Source organism: Cupressus sempervirens, chromosome 4, assembly GCF_028749045.1.
Source record: "Cupressus sempervirens isolate cs-2001-9-10 chromosome 4, ASM2874904v1, whole genome shotgun sequence".
Classification (NCBI taxonomy): domain Eukaryota; kingdom Viridiplantae; phylum Streptophyta; class Pinopsida; order Cupressales; family Cupressaceae; genus Cupressus; species Cupressus sempervirens.
The window spans coordinates 648,503,868-648,526,407 of NC_143121.1; the positions used below are offsets into that span (position 1 = coordinate 648,503,868).

The following is a 22,540-nucleotide window of genomic DNA, read 5'->3' on the forward strand; positions in this document are numbered from 1 at the left end:
CAAGGCCTCTTTCTCCAAGAAAGGGCACGATTTAGGAATTGATGCTTCTTATGCAATGTCCTATCTTTGACTAAGAAGCGAGCTTGAGATGAAAAAGATTTCTGCAACATCTTTTTTCTTCTAACCTTCTTTATGTCCCTGTTACATTCCATCCACTTGATATTGCATGTGAGTCTAAGAGCTTTTCTAGGTGTAGCATGGATGTCTGTAATGACCACCTGTGATTTTTTCTTTTTGACTTTGAAGATGCAACATTCAAATAAAAGAATATTGACCTGCTGATTGTTAGCTTCAGAAAATATGCAAGATAGTAACCTAACAATAACATAGAAATAGAAGAGCAACTAGATTAAGTGGGGACAGTGCCTTTTTCACTCAGTACATTGCGTAGAAATAAAAATTACAAGGACTACATTCAAATAATAAGATGAAGAGGGGGCTGGGCCATAGATTAAGTGGGGAAAGTGCCTTTTCCACCCAGTACATTGCATATAAATAAAAATTACAAGGACTACATTCAAATAATAAGATGAAGAGGGGGCTGGGCCATTACTCGTTGACATTCATCCATCAACATCATAAAAAGAAATGTCCTTTCAACTCAATAAGCATGTATTGGCCCAATAGCAATATCAAAAGAGATAAGCAACTGAATTAGAATTTTTCTGATAATAAAATCAGACTATAATAAGGGCAGCAAATTCATTCCAACTACTCAAGAAATGGAAGATGCAAGTGCCAAATTGACAACAATTAGCTGCTTAAACTTTACCAGTAATCATGCAATGTCCCTTTCTAGAGTTCACAACACATTGTTATTGTTAGCCTATTTTCCCTTGGTCCTGTAAGCTAACCAGAGCATGAAAGGACTTTGAGGCGATTTGGCTTATGCCATTTAGTTGCACTTCATTTCGGGGTATTTTGAGGTAGTTTTGGGTACACTTAATATTTATAGAATTGTCATTATGGCTATATTTAGACTTCCAGTGCAGTGGCACATTGATGGTAAATTGCTCAATATCGACAAGATCATCTATTTATCATTGATATAATTTATTATGCATAATAAAGTTATTTATAAAGTTCAATTTAATTATTTAACTTTGTTATTGCATAATCTATAGTTTGTGGGAAATATTTAAATTAAATGGTTCCTCTTCATTTTATAACACATTGAGATATACAAGGTTAAGGGGAAGTATTTTAAAACTCGCAGAAAAGTACGAATTGCGAGAAAATAGGGAACCATGGAAAAATAAGAGCCACGAGAAAATAGGAGGAAAAAGGCAATATCATGTTTTTTTGATCCCACATTGACAAAACAAGAGAGTGAACCCATGAGAAAGTGCATAAAAAAGAATGAAGTACTCTCTTTTTAGCATGCTTGGATATTGATGAAATTGGCAAACTGTTGGAGATTTCTTTCTTGGGCTTGAAGGATGCCAAACCGTCTTTGCTTTCAATCCCGGTGCCATTGAGAGATATGGTCTTGGTATTCATGTTGGAGTTTCAAGGTAAAATCTAAAGTTTATGAGAGTGTAATTTTTTGTGGTATTGGGTTAGAATTGGAAGATTGGAGCTGAGTTTAAATGCCAAACTCTTAGCACAAGGGATAATTCAGTCAAATACTGTATTGCTTTGCTGAAGTATACTAACTGAAAGAAAGGGCCATGCAAATACATAGCAGGCTGTATATGAGATAAATATCTGTACAAATCTGAAGTATTACTGCAGCAGTCTGATTGGAGGCCAAAAATCATCTTGCAAGGTCACGTATTAGTTTGAAGATCAGTAGAAGGTACTATATTTGGTCTGCAACTTTCTAGGACAGAACTGTATCATCCTAAAGAGCAATTGGAAGGTTCAGTACAAGCTGGTGTTGCTCATGGATTGTCCGTACATGACTGTAGACCATAATTGGAAAACTCCCACTCAGCAAAAACTTGCCAAGCCCCCCCAAAAAAGAATAGGGAAAAACTTAAGAACCTAAAAATGAACTTAAATTTGATTAAAAAATATATATTTTAAACAAAATTCAATGAGAAGATGCATCCGATGAGTTAATTAATGAGAACACAAAAGAAACAAGCAGAGTTTATATATATATATATATATATATATAAATGCAAAGTGGGTACAAAATCAGATTCTCGTGCGGAATACTGATGGCGGAAAGTAAAATAGTAAACAGTTTCTATAAAACTAGAAGTAAGTACATCACTATAGTTAGTTTCTATAAAACTAGAAGTAAATACATCATAGTTAAGTTTTAATGGATTTGTCATTGCTGTAAATTTTAATAGCACTTGTAGTTTGCTGTCTTTTCCAAATTACCTTCTCAATGCATATGTATATGACATTAAGAGACATGTCTCTTTAATTATTATTAGTTATCAATAACATTTTCTAATTATGATTAAGAATGTGATAATAACTTATATATATATATATATATATATATATATACATATATATATACAAGTCATTCAATGAGTTTTATCCGACTAAAACTACGCTAATATTAACACTCCTTAGTTAGAGAGGATAAACACAGGAACATATATTACCTCAACGTAATATCAAGGGTGACAATTTTAAGGATATCTTTGATCAAAAGCTATCCACCATGTATATATCATCTCGTGATATCAAGAGTAATGACTTATTGAATGTAAAGACACATGACATTTAGCAAGTACTCTTTCAGTAATGGCCTCTTGAATGTCAAGTTGCAAGATATTCACCAAGTACTCTAAGTAATCCCCCCCTGAAAATCTAGTTGCATGATATTCACCAAGTACTTTGAGTAATGGCCTCCTGAACATCAAGTTGCATAACATTTGCCAAGTACTCAAAATGTTCACAAGGTATGCGCACAAATATCCTTAATGATACTTACCATAGGAACAGGCATGGTTTGTTTAAGGAAATCAATCCGCCATGCAATATATAATCTATCATGATCTGCTTAGACATCATAAGGTGTCCATCATAATAGAAGATTAAGTTATTGTAAGATCGTTGTCTTTCAATAACTTCTACAAATACAAGTGATAATCATTTCGGAAGTAATCACTTCCTCATGATGTAAACAAGGCCCAAATAGTCATGAAATAATACTCATGAAGCATAGTCTTTTGACTGCTACAATTTCTTGATTATTGGAGAATCCATCTCGACATGGTCTACTCCCTCTAAATCAATACGACCAAGATCACCAAAACTTGACCGAAGTTGAAAACTCCCTCTAAATGTGAAATTCTTCTCTTTGAAGAATTGTCTTTATCCATCGATCTTATGCTTCTCTTGTAGTCAAAGGTTAATGCCCTTAGGATCACTTTTGTAATGTTCCTGTCATTAAATAAATATTTAATCAAACCTTTGTTAATGAGCCGATTGATTTAGTATATCTTGGACCCATTTTTATTTCATTTCCATAGGTAGGTGTAGCCGTCGGCTATCTTTGTACACACTCGGAAGGGTTTCCCCAACAGGTATTTAAGTACAGCTTGTAGGTAGTTGTTGGCATGCATTTTGGATTATTTATTTGGTATGTTGCGAATTCCTGTTGGAGTTCTGGATTGTTTGCCATTTCGGAAGTGAAAGATCTTCCCTATTTGACTCTCGTGGTAATGGTGGGAATCAACCCTGATGCTATTCCGTTATTGTATCTCTTTGCTTAGATCATGCAAATCAGAGCGCCATCTTGTCTACAAATATTAATTGAATGTTTCTATGTTCACTTTCCATTCTTGTTCGGGTTTTATCTTGTTCATGGTTGTATTGAACAAACTCATCTTCCACCAACACATGACTTCATCCGCAAGCTACACAATCGTACAAACATTGGCTTGGCACACAAACATCTTCATAACCATACCGTACAACTCACCCTGTACTGTACGATCTTATGAAATCTACTGTACGACATCATAGACATATCGTATGGCCATGCTTGGTGAACTCACGACCTTCTAAAAAGCCTACTGTACGACCTATCCTTGGCTATTCTGCATGACCTTTTTCCATCTAATATCGTACGACCTATCCTTGGCTATTCCATATGGCCTTCTGCCATCTAATATTGTACGGCTCCACCATCTACTGTTCATTGTACATCTCTCCTTGAACTGTATGGCTTGTTTCTCCATACCGTACGGTCTTCCATATATCGACTGTACGGCTTAAACATAGACCCTGTACGAATCCTCCTTTGCCTTGTATACCGTACGGTCTCTGCTAAAACACCTTGTACAGTCCTCAAGTAGTCAGCTCCTCACGATTTCAGTCCCTTCGTACTTGGGAATATTAAAACTTTTTTTCCACTGCTCACATTTATTCAATTACTGACTTATTTCTTTTCGAATTAAATAAGCTTATTATATTTCCACATAATACAATGGGCTTGTTATATTTAATTTGTTCCATTTAATCTTCGCTTAGGGGTGGGGTCCTCAACTGTAATGTCCCCATTTTGGCTGACATCGTTTGCGTGCTGGATCAGTCTACCATGGACTCTCGTAGATTGGTGGTTGTGATGAGAGTCATTTTGGCATTTATTTGAGGATTGGATGGTTTATTGTGCTCTTGGAGATATTATTTTATCATTACTTTTTATATGCGGCCTACATGTTATAATTTTAAGTTGAGATTGCACTTTTTATTTTATAAAGTTATTTAATTATAAAAGTGCATTATAATGGGATTTTATAATGGATGCTTCTAGAAGTTCTTAGTAACTTCTTAGGAAAGTGAATATATAGAGGGCTTGGGCTCTCATTTGGACAGACGAGAATTGATGATTCTACTACCATTCTCTTTGAGCATTTGTGGCACCATCTAGGTCTGCAAATATTCAGCATAATCCTTGAGAACAATACCTTTCAAGAGATTGCATAACTAAGGAAGTGAAAGACCTTCTGAAGGGTTGCACTTTGGAAGTGGTATTCAGCCATTTCAAATTGAGCTTAATTTGTATACTCAGACTACCTTAGGGTTTGATTTCTTCGAAAACAGCGGAATCGAAAAAAAAAGCAGGCCGAAAAAGCAAAGCAAAAAAGCAAATCCGAAAAAAAAAGCAAGTAGAAAAGCGCAGAATCAACAACAACATCACTAGTCTCTGTGACCCCCAAGTCGAACATACCACAATGCTTAGTTGCAGCGCCCAACTCAGTTGAACCTACCTCCAGTGGAAACGAACCAAATATGCCAATACTAGTGTCGTGGACAAATATATCCTCATCTCCATTGCCTCTATCAACCTTGATCATGGACATCCTCAGATCACCAGACACCACGGTCTGTGATTGTACAAAATCTGGTAAAAATTGAAGTCGTTCTAACTCCATGGTCACCTTAGCTAAATGAAACTGTGACTCCTTGAAAGCCAACTGTGTACTCTCAAGAAACTCAGAAGTCACCTCAAGCTACTGAGTAAGCTCACTCACCTCATCTTCCTTGACCAATAACGCGTCATATGTTGTACTGCCCCACTCCATAAGATAATCTCTGTCAACTACCAACTGCATATAATCCTGTCTCAGAATCCGGATAGCCTCCCATAAAGAGTGGATCTCTGTCAAGGAAAGATAATTGCCTCCCTGCTCATCACTAGTAGGAGAACCCCATCCATAAACTGCTAACAACTGACGAACAACATCGAAATGCTCGCAAGCGATAGAAATGTCTCGCTCGCCAACTCTCAGCTGACTAGACATATGATTGTGCCGACTGGTCGAACTCCTATACTCTATCCTTGGTACACTGTCCAAAGGAGTAACCTCAGAATAGCTATCATCTATAATACTCAGATCCTGGGACTCTCCTATAAACTTTGTCATCTCTGAGAAATCATCAACATGTGACCTGACTGTAAAAGAAAACTGAGTCCCTGCTATACGCGCTAACTCTCGAACTGAGCTCACCTCAAGACAAAGCTCGTCCACATAATCAAATATTCAGCATAATCCTTGAGAACGATACCTCTCAAGAGATTGCATAATTGAGGAAGTGAAAGACCTTCTGAAGGGTTGCATATTGGAAGTGGTACTCAGCCATTTCATGTTGATCTTCATTGGTATATTTAGTTTGGACAGAGATTTGATTGAGGGTTTGATTTAAAAAAAAAAGCAGAATTGAAAAAGTAAGCCGAAAAAGCAGTCCGAAAAAGCAGAACCGAAAAGGCAGGCCGAAAAAGCAATCCAAAAAAAGTAGTCCGAAAAAGAAGTTCGAAAAAGAAGATCCGAAAAAGCAGTTCGAAAAAAGCAAATCGGAAAAAGAAAAGCAAAAGGGGCAGCATTGAAGAAAATTATTACAGCCATCTACAACCAGGTTCCTTTGTTAGTATTGCTTTTTAGGTGTATAAGTTTCAGCTGTAGGTGTGCATTATACCAACATTATCATTTTTGTAATCCATGTAAATGCCAAAAGTCTTGGCCATATTTCATGAGCATTGTATTAGAAATTTCATTGCAATTAAGAAGATAATAGTTGCTGGTGTCATTTAAGCAATTCAATATCATTATTTATTAGCTAGTTAGTTTGCATACCAACTGTTTGTAAAAATGCCAGTTGGCTGTAGGTATTCATTTCTCATGCTTAGATCATATATATGCACTGAATAGTGTCAAAATTAGTTGCACACTCATGTTAGGTCATTGTGTAGTCCATTTTGAGTCTTCTAGCACAAGGTTCTCATTGATGCAAATTGAAGAAAGAGTCATTTAAAACAACCTGAAATACTATATCAGTCATATGTCCCTTGGATGTGAGTTGTTTGATGAAATTCCTTGAGCTTTTATCAGCATTTTTGAGAGCAGATTTGAGGAGGGTCATTACATCAACACCAAAGTGGCATGAGAAATTGCTGACATGATATGAATAATGTGGTGGGGTATGTTGATCCTAGTTTCTTTCGCATTCCCTCTCATTATGAATTGAGCCATTTCAATCACCCCTAGCTTTGGGAGCGTGGTTTAACCACGTACAAACCATGAAAATTTTATCATTTTCCATGTGCTTTGATTGGGTATAATCCACGTAGTTTGGTAATATAATAATGGGTCAAGAGCGGTATTCACGTTAGTCCATGCATTGATGGGTTTGTCCAATCTTCCACTCCATTTAACATGATGTGCTTTTGAAAACAAATAATTCCATGTTCTTCATTACTCGCAGCATTAGACATATTGTACAGTGCCATCATTGACCAAAAAGAAACTCCTGATAGTATTCTTGTATCATGTATCGATTTGCATTCCTTCTTCACCATTAATTATTGTTCTCCTCTTTGTCAAGAATCTATTAAGAGAGAACAACATGATGTCAACACCATTGGCCACTGCCTTGTCCATGCCCACAAAAATATTTGTTTATAGACAATTAGTTTCCTTGTAGACCTTATACATGGCTACATGTTGTGGACAAAGCCATGCTCGATGCCCTTTTGGTGGCATAATCGAATAAACTTGCATTTACTGCCATTATATTGATGAGATTAGATTTGATGACTTGTCTTCTAAATTCCTGATGGAACCTTGACGTGGTTCATGTGATCACTTTCCACATCTACAATTTGAAAGCTGATTGTATCTTGCGGTAGTGAAATGCTTTAAATTCCTTCTTTTTTTGACTGGCCCAATGAGATCTTGTTCTCTTCGGAATGAGGGGTAACTAAGTCTTTGTTTATTTTGGTAATTGTCTATTGGATCGCTGATTCAGATAACTTTTAGTCTGTACTTCCTAGATGCAATATTGAACTTCACTACTATCTCTTGCATGCTTCCAATTTCATCCTTGTGAATTGATAAATATTATCATTGCATTCGTATATCTGTCCCTCCTATTAATTCCTTTGACTTGGCTTAAAATATTATTCATTCGTTGGCTCCTTTTGAATTTCAAGTTATAATTTTTGAACAGTAAAAAATATCTGTGGAAGTTTTCTTCAACCAATAATTTGTTTTTCTAGATTTTGGGGAGAAGACAATTCCTTTGAACAATTGACTCTGATACCATGTTAAGTTTTAATGGATTTGTCATTGCTGTAATTTTTAATAGCACTTGTAGTTTTATGTGTTTTCCAATTTACCTTCTCAATGCATATGTAGATGACATTAAGAGGCATGTCACTATGGAGACATGTCTCTTTGACAATCATTAGTTATGAATAACATTTTCTTATTATGATTAAGAATGTGATAATAACTTCTATATATATATATATATATATATATATATATATATATATATATATATATATATATTCTTCAGTGAGTTTAATCCGATTGAAACTACACTAACATTAACAATAATAAATAGTTTTTATAAAACTAGAAGCAAATACAACATAGAAAAATAATCCGAGAGTGAGTTTGAAAAGTTTTGGCCTGCTGGAAAGTAATGCTTGTCTTGGGTTTGAGCAAGTGGTTGAGCTAAGTCTGTTAGGATTCAAGAATATAAAATTGAAACCAAGTGATTTGTGTGCAAATGAGTTAGAATCATTAGAAAATCATTGTTCCAGCTTTAATTTGACCTCAAATAGCTAGGATAGGTTGTGGGAGATAACACTGTTGAAGTCATGCTGAATCGTGAAATTTGGCTAAGCCTAGAATTTTTTGAAAATCTTCAAAATCTAGAACCAGCAATATAACTCTTATGAAGTTGAAACCTATCTCAAACATCCTGACAATATTTATACAAAAATGCAGCTTATACCTAAATGTTATATTTCTATAGATTTTCTTGCCCTTGAGCTGCAAAAATGACTAAACAATGCTGCAAATGCAAACTGGTATCAAAAAATGTTATTTTTGGGCATTTGATCTCTTATTTCGCTACATGGGCAAGTGTTTTCCCAAAACTTGCCTAGTTTTTAACAAGTTTTGCCCTTTCCAAGTTCTGGGTTTTTCTAAGAAAAACTTGCCAAGTTTTCCATCTATGCTGTAGACACTAAATGCAAATTATGTAGCCTCAAATACCAAGTACATGTTGAACTGAGATGTTAGGATCTACAACTACTGTTGTTTCTTACAACAAGTCTAGTTGCAAGCAAACTGTTTGTCAAAATGCCAATGAGCTGAAAGGGGAAAAAACAAAAAACTATAATAATCAATTCCAAAACAAGGGGTGTTATTACAAGTCACCCCTTATGATGATGCCACAATATACAGATTTCAAACCTTAGAAAAGTCTGATTTTTGACCCAGTTTGTAAAACCATATAGGGCAAAATAGTATGATCTCCATATACCAGTATTTATTTCCCCTATTTTCAATAGACAAGGGAGGTTCCTTCTAGTTATGTTTCGCTTTGATTGCTACTAGTTATCCCTGACCCATAATCCACATAGGCTTTTGTTGAAACAAATGATTAACAAGTTAACTAAAACTTATTAGATCCCAATTATTACCTTTTGGGCTATTAAATCCCCTAATACCCATATTTCTTGTTGATTTGCACAGTTGAAAGATTGATGACCAAATGGCTGGTTTAAGCCCATGATTGTACAACTCAAACTCAACAATTACTCAAAAAACTCAATAGTTTTAAAAATTTGTGACTTGGAAAATCTTCACAATAATTGGGCAATTTTATCAATCATTTTATATTACACGAATTTCAAAAATATTGCCAAAAAGCACATATTAGTGAACTTATAGAACTTATTATTAATTTCCATCATATATAAATCAAAATTAGAGTTTAATACGTATCATACACCTCAATGGGGTTGACGGGCATTGTCCCTCATGGGGGTTTGGAGGCAACACCATTATCAAAATTATCACACAAACCACAAAAAACCTTTATAACACATGCCATTTTCACAATCTTATCAATTGAGAGTGAAATTAGGTGTTTGTCACTTTTTTGTCTATAAAAATGTTCTAAAAAACATATAAAATTTTTGACATTAGGAAAAAATAAAATTAAACTCATTTTGGCAAATTTATCATGGAAACTTGTGAGTTTATAGCAAGTTTTTATCAAAATCATTGATGATTTTGGTGGCAAGTAACTTGATAGGGCTTTTGGGCTGCAAGTAAATTGCGGGTCTAGGTGTCTTCAAGTCATATATTTACTTTGTATCCTCCAATTTGTATTGGTGAGATTCTTCCCGCGAATCTTTGTATGCACCATTGTAGGTTTCTTTCCCAAGTTCACTATCAACAACATAGTATTTATCACTTGGTCACCATATTAGATGCTCTCCTATTATATTCACATTCTTCTCGCAGACTATTGTTTCACCTAATACTATCATAGTCCTCAATTCTAGATTGCTTTGTAATAGATTGGGCATCTTGATTAGTATGGTGCTTTTTAGCACGTAACTTGCAATGCTCTAATTCAAACCTAGAATCATGGAGGTGCTTGCTTGTTCATTGGAGCATGATCATTAGCTTGACATAACTTGTTCTATATCCATTCTAGCTTTACATAGTATTTCCTTTTCTACATGAGGGTTTGGGTATATTGCCTTCTTTGTTTGTGCTTGAGTAGTGGCCATTATTTCATCTTTTTTTTGTACATTAATCATGTTAGTGGTGCATTTTTGTTTCAAGCAATTAGTGTCCTAATGATCTCTTGGTACACACCATTTACACAATAGTCCCCTTTTGTGCTATAGTTATTTTGATAATCTCTTACAAAATGCGCTGATGCATTATATCCTCGACATTGTATGATTAGGTTATTCTTGCAGATGTAATGTGTTTGATTCATACTCCCATCACTATTATTGCCACGTCTTCTATTCTAGTAGACTCTTGGAGATACATTGTTGCCTTGTGGCTTTGATGGTATATTTGAAGCAGAATACTATTCACCTTGGGTAAAGAGCACTTGTGTGCTTCTACTTTTAAGATAGTAATGGAATTCTTTTACCAAATGACCCAATATTTGTTAAATGTAAGAAAATAAATTCTTTCGAAACAACAAAATTAAAAGACATCGAAAACTTGAAAACCTCAAATTCTAAAGATTTCAAATCTCCACAATGAGCACCAACATAATTCCTAAGTGCGTAGTCATAGGATGTGTGCCCTGCCCTTTTGCATCCGGTCTAGATGCGTACCAGTTTGGATGCATCCAAGATGCTCATTCTTGAGTCTGTATTTCTTTGGTTTTTTTATATTTAGCATTTAACATGGATCAATGATGAAGTATCATACTATCAAATGATTAAGTTTTACAAATTTGTATTGTTCTTTATCTTTTGTGTGTATATATAGATACACGTAGGTGTACCCAAATGTATCCAAAACACTTTTTTCCACGCATCCATCTACCAAATTCCTGTACTTGCATCGACATCTATATTTGAACTAGTGACTAAGCTTGAGTAGAACTACCTCTACAGACAATAACATGTTCTCCAACTCTTGTTTTATAATATTTTATTTACAGATTTCCTTTTCTTTTTAAGTTTAATCTTTCACTCGCCATTCTTTTTAGTTTGATTTGCTTTTCTTCTTGCCATCTCACATCACTGCGAATTTATTTTAATATTTTCACATTTTTTTTTGGTTTGTGAGGATTATTGAAGAACAAGCACTAGGAACTATCATCATGGCCTTCCTAGTGCCTTTTGCATGCGCGCACACACACATTTGACCAAGAATTATCAAACTACCCATGCCAACTGTTAAAGATGTGATGTTAGAATTCTTTGGCAACAACATTGGAGTCAAAAAGGGGTGTCCTCTATCTCCAACTTTGTTTGGGCTTTATATTGATAAGGTGGAAGAATGGTCGAACAAGACCAATGGAGAGGGGGTACAACTTGCTAGCTATGTGATAGAACTACTTTTTTATGTGGACGATCTTATTTTAATAGCCAAAATAGGCACCGAGTTGAGAGAGCACTGGAAATCCTTTGTCATGGAGTGGGAATGCAAGTGAACACCGGCAAAACCAAGGTGATCATCTTCTCTTTGAAAAGAAATAGAAAGACTTCAAGCACGCTCCTTTTTGAAAGGAATCCTATAGAGATAATGGAAGAGTACTAAAATTTGAGAATTGATTTCATAACAAATTTAGCTGGGAAACGTATAGAGAACAATAACTTAAGAGAGCTGGAAAGTGCTGTATTCTTTATAAACTAAGTGTAGGAATGTTGAATTGTGGGATTCGAAGACCAAGAAAGTGTTGTTTGGTTTGTTAGTCACCCCAGTGATATTATATGGGTGTGAAATTTGGGGCAGCAGTATATCAGATGAAAAGTGGAGACAAGTTGAAAGAATAAAAGCATCTCATTATCAACAATCTCAAAATTAAAATGATGGTGCCTTATGAGATCTTACTGGCAGAAACTGACACCTTCCTCTTAGAGATTTCAGCTATGATTTGGCTGTTCAGTTACCTAAAGAAAACTCAAAGTATGGAAAGTTGCCGCTGGCCTAAGTTAGACACGGAGGAAAAACTGAATAGAAGAAAGAGCATGTGGATGGTAAAAATCAACAAATGGATGAAAAAATAGGATGTTAAGATTTAGTAGTGTCCGGTTAGCAATGAAGAAATAAGAAAAGTTTGTCCAAGATTTTTTTTTGAAGTATCATATGGTCAAAGCACAGCGGGCAAAAAAGAATATCATATGAAAGAACTGAAACCCATGTCGGACCATGAGTAAAAAGAATTTATAGGAGCAAATATTAAATGGAGGACTAAGATTCTCATAGCTCAGCTTAGAACTAGTTGTCACTATTTGAGATGTGAAACGGGGAGATGGCTGGTATCATAAGAGGATGGGGAAAAAGGACTTGCCTATTTTGCGACATGGAGGTGGTTGAGATGGAGCAGCTTCATTTTATTATGGAATGCCTAACTTACAGTGACATCAAATCTAGATATGTAAAATTTTTACAAGAAGTCAACTTAAACTACTTATTTGAGGAAAATAGTTAGGCAGAACCGTGAACTTGATTATCAAAATCCGTCGTCAAAGAGAAGATTTAATCAAGAGGTTACAACTAGTTTAGGTTTCCGGTCTCTTTTCTAGTTGCGTGTGCTAGTTTGTGGGTCCCATAGCTTGTTTTGGCCTCATGGACATTATTAAAAAATATATATACGCATTTCCCATATTGGCATACAAGATGCCTAAAAATACTCACCTAAAAATACTCACACATAAGTGTGAAGTATCTTATTCTATTAAGAAGAGTTCAGTTAATAAGGTGAATGATATTCTCCCTCATTTTTCTCTCAAAAGATAGTTTCCAAGGGAAATTCTTTTGTCATCTTGCAAGAGTGCCATTATTTGTCCTGTTGCATTAATATTCTCTTAGCACTGCCTTTCCAACATAGGTTCATCACATAATTAGTAAGAAATTCTTTCTTCTTTGACCACTAATTACATTTTGATGAGACATGACATACAAACACATTACATTCTACATTCCCATTATACATCCTAATTTATCTGGTGTATCTCATTTCTTCTAAATTCAACTAGCTGTAATGATCATTAGATTACTTTATCATAGATTTGTGAATTATAATTGTCTATTGGAAGGTCTACTTGCTAGTATTGCTTTGTATTAATATTCCTTTTTTTGCTGGCATGCACACAATTAAAGCAAGTCTAGTGCCGTTCTTTAGTTTGTAATATGATAACCTGTTCCTTCAATGACAGGGGTTAAATGAGGGATGCAGTCTACTGCCACATAGGCACTTTTGGCTATATAGCAAGCGTGTGCTTACTCCAGGAGGAATAATGCCTGCAGCAGGTTGGTCTGGATGAAATCAGTCTTAATTTCAGATAATTTTTATACTATGGACACTTTTCCAAATAAAAGGTGCATATAGAGAATGTTGTATAGAAATTTATTATTTGTCTCATATGGCTTAAAAACTTTCACCTGATTTTAGGAGATATAATAATCTGTAATTAATCTCCACATTACAGCTTCAATATTAAGCAGACTCTGATAGAAATTTGTAGACTTGGTCTTCTCATAGTCTAAAGGACGCTTGCTAAAAAGTTGATCGTGTGCATGCAAGAAAGCCTGATTATTTCCAACTTGGATCACTACAAGCAAATTATCAAGCTTGCTTTCCCTTTCTTCTACATTACATATAAAGGTGGAGAATGCCAAATTGGAGATGGTAATGGAGAGGGGAACATCATTCTAGATGGTTAGGGAGAGGAAGAACAATGTTTCATTAAATTATGCTGAATTCTGCATTACATTTATGCCTTTCTTCATCAATTTATTTTTGCATCTGTCATCTACTTCTGAACTATCAACTAATTTGAATTACCAACAGAAAATCTGAAAATCATTATTTCAAGCATGGTTATTAGATGTATTCTAATAGCCTCTTTCAATGGCCATACCAAGCATATCTCTAAATTCCAGGAATTTATCCAATCCAACTGGTTTATAAAACTCATCAGATGTAAATTCTTGATTCCAACACTATTGCAACTCTCTCTCTCTCTCTCTCTCTCTCTCTCTCTCTCTCTCCCTACCTCCCTCATTCCCTCCCTCTCGTGCACACGTGTCCTCACTCTCAAAGCAAGCTGGCAAGTATAATGACAATACAGTTCCATCTGCTTTGTGTGTGCATGAAACAATGGATCTTGGTCATTTAATTGCATTCTGACTATCATACTTAAGCTTTGTTGCTTCCATTTAAGTTCAAATCAATAATCTCCTTAATCAAACTTCTTTGAAGGAAAGACCTATTGCTTGCTGCTCTTTAATAGAAAATGAGACAAATCTAGTTCCTTGACCAAAAGAAAATCCTATTAGCTGTTTAACCTGCCCGTAAAGCATCACAAGAAAACTAAGATCATGCCTAATGTTCACAGGTGTAATCAGCAACAGTACATAATGTGGCTGACTAAATAAATGTTGTTATGTTTTTGATGATTAGTTCCTGACTATTTGCTGGTTGGTAGTTGGCAGTAACAGGTTGTTGGTAGTCTTAACCAACTCAGTACACTATTTATATTGTAATTGTTTGTTGTCAGGGTATCTACCCACCCAGTCAAACAGCAGTCAAGAACTTAGATAGGGATCGATAAGACGATCTCTTTGGTTCATAGAGAAAAGTCAAAGCAGAAAATTAAGGATTAGTAAGGAAAAGCCCAAGTATGCCTAGAAGCAAAACTAGAAGCATTAGTCAAAGTCATAGTCAAGATGACAGTAAGAATCTCACCGATGGTAATTAGATGAAGAATGAGTGGGTAGAAGTTACAAGACACCTACCACTTTTGGACAAGTCACATGAAGACCATACTGGTCAAACAAATGACCCATTTATTAAGCCGATATTGGATGAAGAAGCAATTTTCAAGTCTAAGTATACAAAGGGAAACCCATCCGTATAGTTGGTAATGAACAAAGAACAAAGAAGAAAACCTTGAGATCAAGTTCGCAGAGATATTGGAGAATAATGTGCATCACATAGAGAAACTATCCATGTTAGAAGAATCATAAACTGGGGGCACTAAGTCAAAGAATTTGGGGATAAGAGAATTCAAGAAGGAAGAAGATGGTAGCCAAATGGCAAGGAACGTTGAGAGTGGACATGTAGAGGACTTGCACATGGCTGTTAGCGCAGGTGAAGCACCAATTTGTTGAGGGAAAATCAATCTAACTAGGTCTAAGGTACATGCTGATTGAGAAAGATGGCGAGTCTCCCAATGAGTCCACATGTCGAGAGGTGAAAAATCCCCTAGTTCACAAGAAATGGGTTTAGAGGACTTAGTTTGACACTAAAGGATGTGCAAAATGATTTAGCTAGCAAGTGGTTAGGATGACAACAATTATTGGCTAAGAGTGTTTCTTGCAACATTAGGGGGAATAGCCATTGACTAGCTCACAGAGTTGGTTGAGAAATTCATGGACTCCTTAGAAGCTATGAAGAAGGCATTTGAAGTAGAGCTCAAATTTTTAAGAGATTATAACAAAATTATAGCTGAGATTTACAATACTTAACGTGGGAAGCATGAAATTATTTGAGCTTGCAATCGTAGGCTCAAAGTGGTATTGGTCAAATTGGGGTCAACTAGACAATGCTTGAAGAAAAGGTGGTTCATTTAGGGATTGATCCCCTCACATAAGAAAATGATAATGGTACCTTTATTATTGTGTGTTGATGCTTGTAACTAGGTGATGAACATTGAGAGGGAAGCTAAAACATCCTCTTGGGGAAAATGAAAGATAAATGATGACCAAAGTACCAAGGATAGCAGTGACGATGAATGCAAAATTGTCCAAGCCATTCGACTAGATATCATGCATATGATGGAGCTAAAAGCCAAGAAAAACAAAGAACTATGGTGCATCCATTTTAAAGTAGGATACATAATTTTTTTAAATCTAAAAATGTTGTTTTGTGACATATATTAGGGATTGGGACATTCTAATAAGGATTGAAAGACAAGAGGCACACAAGTGCTCTTTAATAAGGGGGATTAGTCAACCTTATTGACTACACCTCCAAAACTGCCAACTAATTCTAATGTAACATTTTACATATACCACAACATGCAAGGAAACAATAACTTGGTCAACAATAGAAACAATGGTCCAATAAGTAGAATACATAATAATTCAAAATGAAGAAAATCTGTATAGTGTCAGAAATGGAAGAGATTGGGTCATTTTGCTTGAGAATTTTAAAATAGTCAAAATAATTAGGGAATGTTGTGCAAGTGGTCTAGACTAGATGATCACAAGATCACAAAGATACCAACTATTTGAAGTAGAAAGGGGTGAATACGTTGGTCGTGGAGAGTTCAGATGCACTATACCCAAATCTTTAAACAGGGAAGGAGAGATTATGAGAAGCTAAAGTTGATGTGGAACACGTGATGGCTAGTGAGGGATTAATCTCCAATAAAGCTGCATGTACTTCACTATGATCAAAGTCTGAGAAGAATATACTAAAATAGATGTTGCAAACAATAGTACTTATAAAGGTAACAAACCTTCTAAAAACCATGCCATTTTTAAAGGTGGCGGTCACCAATATATTTCCGGATACACAATCAACTATAATTAATGCAAGCCACAAGAATTGCCAATGAAACCACTAATTGAAAGCAAGTAGACATTTGATCTCATGTAGTTGACAATGAGCATCAAGAGAAAGTTGGCCATTTTCGAAATGGAAATAAGGGGAAGAACTTAACAAACACCGACATGGTAGAGGCTTAGGAGTTAACGTACTACCAAAAGGCACTAGGAAATGCTTCAAGAGACCAACTCCTCGATTGCTGACCTTATCTTGGTGGGTGTTGACTAGCATAGTATCAAGCTGTTGGGAACATCAATGGTGCTAAAAGTAATGATAAGGACAACCATTCCTTGTGGACTTTGTAGTCATCCCATTGGAAAGAAGGTTAATGGTGCACTATTGATGGCTGATTGTTGCCAACGAAAACCACAGTAGGAGGTAAAACATGCTCTCAACCAAAAGTAAAGGACGGATCTACATCATCTGTAACATACACTTTTTTCTCGGGTCTTAATTAACAACTAACATATCAATGAAATACAGTTATTACTTCATTTTTATAGGAAGACAGTTATATCAATCATGTTCATGTGAATAATATTTACGGTTAAAATCAGTTAAACAAAATTTTATAACTAAGAATAGAAAACACCATCAATGAATTTACTATGGAAATTAAAATCTACATACCATGGAATTTGAGATCGAAATCAGTGTAGGGATGCTTTTGTAGTCAACTAAGTTAGTCCACAAATACCACTATATCAAAATCAAATGACGATTACCAATAATTACCACTATATCAATTAGGGCATCACTTACCTCTGTGTTAATTAGGGCATCAATTACCATTGGATCGTTTAGGGCATTAGATACCATTGATCATTTGGGTCGTCAATACCACTGTCATTTAGGGCTTCAGATACCACTATATCATTTAGGGCTTCAGATAACATTGTATTATTTAGGGCATCAATTGCCATTGGATCATTTAGGGCATCAGATATCATTGTATCATTTAGGGCTTCAGATACCACTGTATTATTCCTTTCCTTCCGATTTGCTTAACTGTGGCAATAATATAAGGTTAGAAAATATGCTCATAATCATTATTCTTATAAATGAAAGAGTGAAATAAAAATCCATCAAATAAATCTCTCTTGCAAAGAAATATATTCCGCATTCAGTTAAAAGATCAACCGATCTAACCGGTTGCCAATTATATTAATGATAAGAGTTGCTTTCATTTAAAGAAATAACGGTAACGATGATACAACTCAATTAATCTTACCTTCTACTTGAACATACATCATAAAAGTAAAAATACCTATTTCCGAGAATCGTTTGACTGCATAACTTATCTTTATCTGATGCACATCTGACATCTTGTGGAGAGGGGAAACATTGTCAGGGGCTTAACCACCCAACCTCAGACCATAACTTATCCCCGCACAATCTCTGACGAGAAAGACCCTCCCTACCTAGAACAGACATGGAACATTTTGTTATCCATTGAGCATCCTGATATCTAATCACACCACTCGACATGACAACAAGAGAATACAATAAACATGATCATGCATGAGCTATTAAATGATCCCTTTTAAAATGATATACATTGTTAAGTCACATCTGATTCTATTTCATGTTATTGTAGATTCCATCTCACCTGTTCACCTTTCCATGGCTATACAGCCGGGTGAGTCCCAAGTGTTTGAAGCTCAGAGCAACCCGCTCCTTTTGTTGTTCCTTAACTAGTAAAAGAATATTATATGTTTCCAGCTTATAAAAAACTGTGACTTGAAATAATATGTTCTTTAAAACTAGCAAAAATATCATTAATTCTGATTTCCATAATGTATATTTAAATCATGATTTATTACATCTTCAATAACTATTTCTCAAGAGGTTCTATCCGATGATTATAACTACAGTTTAGCTGTTATGGAATTCAGAATCCAATAGGAAATGATAAGAAGTATACAGCTATGCTTGGAACATGATTGATTATATACTTCCAGCTTTTTCACAATCTGTGATTTGAGAGATTATTTTCTTTAAAACTTGCAGAAATAAATACCATCCTGATTTTGATGTCTAATAGGAACAATAACTCATGATTCCATGTCATGGATACTTTTCTATGCTTATTGGTAAGCAACTCCCTAGAGTTATTTAGTTGTAAAAGAAGATAATCTACAGCTGCAGCTATGGAAATCGATTTGTAATAACAATGGAATATAACAATAACTAGGAATGGTTACCACATAACCTGGTATAAATCCAGATTTGTCTAGAGTCTTGCTAAACGAATTGTATCAACTCTTCTTCGATTTGCTTGCAGGCGAATCCACAATGTATAAATACTACTTAAATCCTTAGCAAGGAAAGAATATGTACGACAGATTGGAATAGGATGGTGCTGCTATGAAATGAAAAGGAATTCGAATGAACTCGCAGAAATTAATTTGGTTTTTAGCAGAGTTTCGGTAGTGGAGGAAACTGTATTAAGCAAGGAAAAGTGCAATAATAAAAAGGAAAGTCGGGAATGTGTTCTCCTCTGTATTTCGTCTCACCCGACCCATGGGATAAAAAGATTAGAAGGGACTCTTTGGCTTCCATAACATAAAGAATATCTTGGCTCTTTGAATGCCAATTAAAAATGCCAAGTGTTTAATTCGGTTCCAAACAAGGAAAATAATAAAAGATGGAAAAAGAGTTGGAAGGTTATAATTCGAAAAGTATTGATGATTTATATTTATATATGTACATGTAAATATATTGGTGAGGTGGCATCATTTTATTATAATAAAATAATACGATGGAGTCACTTCATTTTTATATCTGTGTACATACATAAATATTATTATTATAATAATAAGGTGAAAGATCATTTAGAATCCTTTGAGGTACGTATTATATTTTAATTAAATTAATTTTAATAAAATTATTTAATGTCTTAAATTATTTATTTAATAGCTCATGTGGTTTCATCAATTGTATCCAGATTTTCAAGTCGCTAGGTCCCCAACCATGGTGATTCACAATTCATACCCATTTGCCCAGTGATGGTGATGCTCCTGTGCCCAATTCTTTTCTGACAATGCTTCCACCCCTTCGATGTACTTTCTACAAGGAAATTCACCGTAGTTAAATCATATTACCATAACAAGTTATTTAATCATAAATAATCATAATGGCTAACCACCTTTGCAATTCCATGAATTCGTGATAAATAATCAACTAGCATGTTATCTTTGCATTATAACGACTAACCATCTTACCATTTCGCAGGATTATAACAATTTAACTGTCAACTATCTTCACATGAACCTCAACGACTATATTTTAAATTAGGTAAAACATTGGGATTTAACATCATCAACCTGAGAAATTAGGTGGTGAATGAGGAGCTTGCATCTTTCTAATTGAAGATAGAAGATGGAAAGTCGGGAATGGAAGAAGAAAGGAAATGCATGGAACCAAATGATGAAGGGGTGCGCGATTGGAGAATCATTCAGAAGAAGAGACAAGTTCCTTGAATGAGTGGATTCTTGATGGAGTTCGCGCTTGTGCCAAATTTTTAAGGCTCCCGTTGGAGACAAAGTTGTAATATGATAAGATGTATGCATCTACGATTTATCAAAAAGAAGGTTTTGGCTTATTTCAGAAATAAAGAAACTTGCTTTCGCAATCAAATTACAATTTGTTGAATATTTTTAATTTCTGTATGAAGTTTAATATAGAAATCAGTGGCCACTGACTATTATTGTGGCTTGATAACTATCTTCAATGGAATGAATTAAGGAGTTACAAATTTTATGGCCGTGGGTTTAATATATTAGTCGCAGATATCATTAAAGTTTAGGAAAAACAAATACTAAATGGTGAAAGTCTGAGGAATCATTTCTAACATTTTCTGGGGCTGATATGTTTATTTAAGACAAACTATTGGAGGACTTTAGTATATCTGCCTGAGCTTATATCTGGTTATTTGCATGCAATGAGGAATTGATTTAAATGTGTGGGGGAGAATTATTTAGCATACTTTATGTTTGGGGTCTGTCTATTCTCCATGGCTGTCCATATGTGGAGACTTTGAATTGCGAATAACCACTATGATATATAATCCAACTTTGTGTACAGCATTGTAGCTACTTGTGAATGAGGAGTTCGGTGTTCTTGTCTGCTGTAAAGGCAGTGATCAGTAATAGTGCAGTTATGTATGCATGAGAGTTCCAGTTGATGATGGATGTGGTGTGCTACATCATTCAAAGTTTGATACTTTCCTGCAGTATGGTGAGCTAGAACCAATCAGTCTTCAAGCAAGGAGTAATTGGGAGTCTCCTATAGTATTCAAATATTCGTTGTTTCTGTCTATAACCTTTGTGCATGGGAAGGTAAAGTGCGTGGGACATTGGGGAGTGAACATTCACCTCATCTTTTACTGCTGCATCATTGGGGATTATTTCAGATATAAGGTAGTAGTATGTGCTGCTTCTGGAATAACAGTGGTCTGAAATTTCATCTCAGTTTTGTTGGTCAATTAACTACAAAACCAATAATTTCTTCAGCTGTTCATTCATTTCGAGGAGTTGTCCTACTCACAACTATTCAGGCTGAAATTATAGCTTCTTATTGAGGTTAGAACTTGAATATTGTTTTGGTATTTGTTTTTGATCGACAGAATATTGTTTTGAATTTTATATCTGTCATGTCCCCTATTTTTTCCAGTAAAATTCAATAATATAATGAGTCAAAGAAATAATAAATTTTATAATCTTAATTGTAATAATAAACAAGAGAACATAATATGATAATAATATTATAATATTGTTATAATTATAATAATATTATAATAATAAGAAGAAGGAATATCATAATAAAAGATGATTATAATAAAATATAATACTATTAAAAATGTGATATAAGATAATGTTAAATAAACATAATACCTTATTAATCAAAGGTTAAATGTAATGTAATCTAAATTATAAATATAATTATAGTTGAACAATTATTAAACTAATATTAATAATTGCTCCTGATCGGTCATGTCTTTTGAGAACAATATGGACTGGGTATATAAGAAGAATGAATTTAAAAAGGAGGATATCAGAAAATATGATAGAAAAGATATAGATACTCTGGAAAATAACCAATACTATTAAGGCTTTTAGAACAATATCCCTATTTTCTAAATTGGAGGAACTGGGGACATTATAGTGGTATTAGAGCAAGTTTTCTTGCCAGCTTGTAAAGCTTATTCAAAGAAATTTGTCAAAAGGGTTTTATCAGAGAAATTTTTTTTAGAGCCTGTGAGATTGGTAAAGTTTTCTTTAGAAGATAAATTTATAAGTAGCGATTATTATTTTCTATATACTAGTGTTATTGAGCAAGTTAGAAAAGACAACCAAATCAATAAAATAATCAGGGATAAATTTACATGAGGAAGAGTCACTTATGAAGGGGGCGATCACACAGGTGTGAAAATGTAAATAAACATGAATTCCAAGTCATCGCGATTTTCAAGTGATGATCAATAATATCAAAATGCTGTCGAGTTTGA

At 34.7% G+C, this 22,540-nt stretch overlaps 1 protein-coding gene across 3 annotated transcripts in view; it reads left to right on the forward strand.

Annotated features, from left to right (window-relative positions):
* Nucleotides 1-22,540, forward strand: part of ALN (allantoinase) — a 264,097-nt gene that overhangs the window by 17,147 nt on the left and 224,410 nt on the right. For 2 of the 3 annotated variants that reach the window (XM_089826352.1, XM_089826354.1), the window contains exon 2: nt 13,634-13,727. The exons of the other annotated variant lie outside the window; for it this stretch is intronic. In XM_089826352.1, the coding sequence (XP_089682478.1) occupies nt 13,634-13,727 (94 nt within the window). The remainder of the gene's footprint in view (nt 1-13,633; nt 13,728-22,540) is intronic. 3 annotated transcript variants of the gene reach the window in all.